Here is a 2,500-nt window from a genome sequence, read left to right as displayed (position 1 = left end):
GAGAGAGAGGGAATGCAAGAGAGAGAGAGGGAATGCAAGAGAGAGACAATGAAAGAGAGAGAAGGAATGAAAGAGAGAGAGAGAGGCAATGAAAGAGAGAGACAATGAAAGAGAGAGAGGGAATGCAAGAGAGAGAGAGAGACAATGAAAGAGAGAGAGGGAATGCAAGAGAGAGAGAGGCAATGAAAGAGAGAGAGAGGGAATGCAAGAGAGAGAGAGGCAATGAAAGAGAGAGGGGTAATGAAAGAGAGAGAGGGAATGCAAGAGAGAGGAGGGGTAGAGGGTCGAGAGAGACTTAATTTATTGTAACCATCACAAATAGTACCCATCACATGATAGTAACCATCACATAGTAACCATCACTACTAGGCTAATGGTTATAAACTAACTGTACTTCCATAGTTATACCCCCATCCTTCTCATGATTCACTCACTTCTTGGACTCTGTGTCTGGTGCCTTGGGTCTCTGGTTGGCAGAACTGTCCAAGGTCCTGGAGTAGGAGCTTGAACTAGAGGAAATAATACTGTATATCAGACAGTGTGTTATTATGGGGTGAAATACAACATAGCAGAGAAATAGAATGGGACAGAAAAACACAGGACAGACTATACTGGTATGTCTATGAGTAGTACGAGAGAGGATTGATACAGAGGACAGGCTAGTCCAGGTATGACAGGAGGACAGGCTCGTCCTCTGTATCAATCCTCTCTGGTACTACTCATAGACATACCAGTATAGCCTGTCCTCTGTATACTGGTATGTCTATGCAGGCTATACTGGTATGTCTATGAGTAAATCCAGAGAGGCCTGATACAGAGGACAGGCTATACTGGTATGACTGTCAGTAGTACCAGATAGGCTTGCTATGACCCTCACAGTTTCTCCTGATTAACCTGGGTGTACTATGACCCTCACAGTTTCTCCTATATAACCTGGATGTACTATGACCCTCACAGTTTCTCCTGATTAACCTGGGTGTACTATGACCCTCACAGTTTCTCCTATATAACCTGGATGTACTATGACCCTCACAGTTTCTCCTGATTAACCTGGTTGTACTATGACCCTCACAGTTTCTCCTGATTAACCTGGATGTACTATGACCCTCACAATTTCTCCTGATTAACCTGGATGTACTATGACCCTCACAGTTTCTCCTGATTAACCTGGATGTACTATGACCCTCACAGTTTCTCCTGATTAACCTGGATGTACTATGACTCTCACAGTTTCTCCTGGATAACCTGGATGTACTATGACCCTCACAATTTCTCCTGATTAACCTGGATGTACTATGACCCTCACAGTTGATCCTGATTAACCTGGATGTACTATGACCCTCACAATTTCTCCTGATTAACCTGGATGTACTAGGACCTTCACAGTTTCTCCTGATTAACGTGGGTGTACTATGACCCTCACAGTTTCTCCTGATTAACCTGGATGTACTATGACCCTCACAGTTTCTCCTAGATAACCTGGATGTACTATGACCCTCACAGTTTCTCCTGGATAACCTGGATGTACTATGACCCTCACAGTTTCTCCTGATTAACCTGGATGTACTATGACCCTCACAGTTTCTCCTGATTAACCTGAATGTACTATGACCCTCACAGTTTCTCCTGATTAACCTGAATGTACTATGACCCTCAGTTTCTCCTGATTAACTTGGATGTACAATGACCCTCACAGTTTCTCCTGATTAACCTGGATGTACTATGACCCTCACAGTTTCTCCTGATTAACCTGGATGTACTATGACCCTCACAGTTTCTCCTGATTAACCTGGATGTACTATGACCCTCACAGTTTCTCCTGATTAACCTGGATGTACTATGACCCTCACAGTTTCTCCTGGATATACATTTAGTACCCCCAATATCACATGTATTTCGATTTCCTATCTTACTACCAATAGATTCCTTACTATTGTAGAGTCCCTAACTTACTTATATCCAACATGCATCAGGTTTCCTTACCACAGCAGCAAAGAGAATGTTGTAAAGATTTTAGATTACAGCAGACAAAGGGAAGATGTGCTATCACAGGCATGAGGGAAAAAAATTAGAGATATTAACATGTTGTTGTGTTAGACAGATCATGACACACTCACCGGTCCATTGAAGGCTCTGGGTCTCTGTGATGAGAAACAGTAATATCAGTCAGAGCATCCATTTCTATTGAATGGCTTTCAATAGCCAACACGCGTCTTCACACTGGGCACAAACGTCTATTCTACGTTGGTTCAACGTCATTTTATTACAATTACGTGGAAACAACATTGATTCAACCAGTGTGTTTCCAGTGGGTTCTCATCTAAGTGTTCTCTAACGTGTTCCTTCTTCTTCTAACCTGTCACTTCTTCTTCTTCTAATTTGGGGATTATGTTTCTCTAGCTGCTTTACTGGCTAAGAAAGGTGTGGTCTGAAACTTCTTCACTATCGTGTTACCTTCCCTGACCGACCTCTCCTCTGACCGACCTCTCCTCTGACCGAC

At 42.9% G+C, this 2,500-nt stretch overlaps 1 protein-coding gene and 1 long non-coding RNA gene across 2 annotated transcripts in view; both read right to left on the bottom strand.

Annotated features, from left to right (window-relative positions):
- LOC118375072 (mucin-2-like) overlaps positions 1-2,500 on the bottom strand; it is a 59,604-nt gene that overhangs the window by 30,442 nt on the left and 26,662 nt on the right. The window contains exons 12-13 of the mRNA XM_052515964.1: positions 2,118-2,141; positions 435-509 (exon numbers count right to left, since the gene is read on the bottom strand). Coding sequence (XP_052371924.1) covers positions 435-509; positions 2,118-2,141 — 99 coding nt within the window. The remainder of the gene's footprint in view (positions 1-434; positions 510-2,117; positions 2,142-2,500) is intronic.
- Positions 516-2,107, bottom strand: LOC127928715 (uncharacterized). Its single transcript, XR_008131958.1, has 3 exons — positions 1,636-2,107; positions 1,519-1,596; positions 516-1,440 (listed from the first exon to the last, which is right to left on the bottom strand). It is a non-coding gene; the product is annotated as an uncharacterized LOC127928715 (long non-coding RNA).

This window comes from Oncorhynchus keta, chromosome 4, assembly GCF_023373465.1.
Source record: "Oncorhynchus keta strain PuntledgeMale-10-30-2019 chromosome 4, Oket_V2, whole genome shotgun sequence".
NCBI lineage: Eukaryota > Metazoa > Chordata > Actinopteri > Salmoniformes > Salmonidae > Oncorhynchus > Oncorhynchus keta.
The sequence above is the reverse complement of the archived record's forward strand: the minus strand, read 5'-3'. Positions and strand labels throughout refer to the sequence as shown.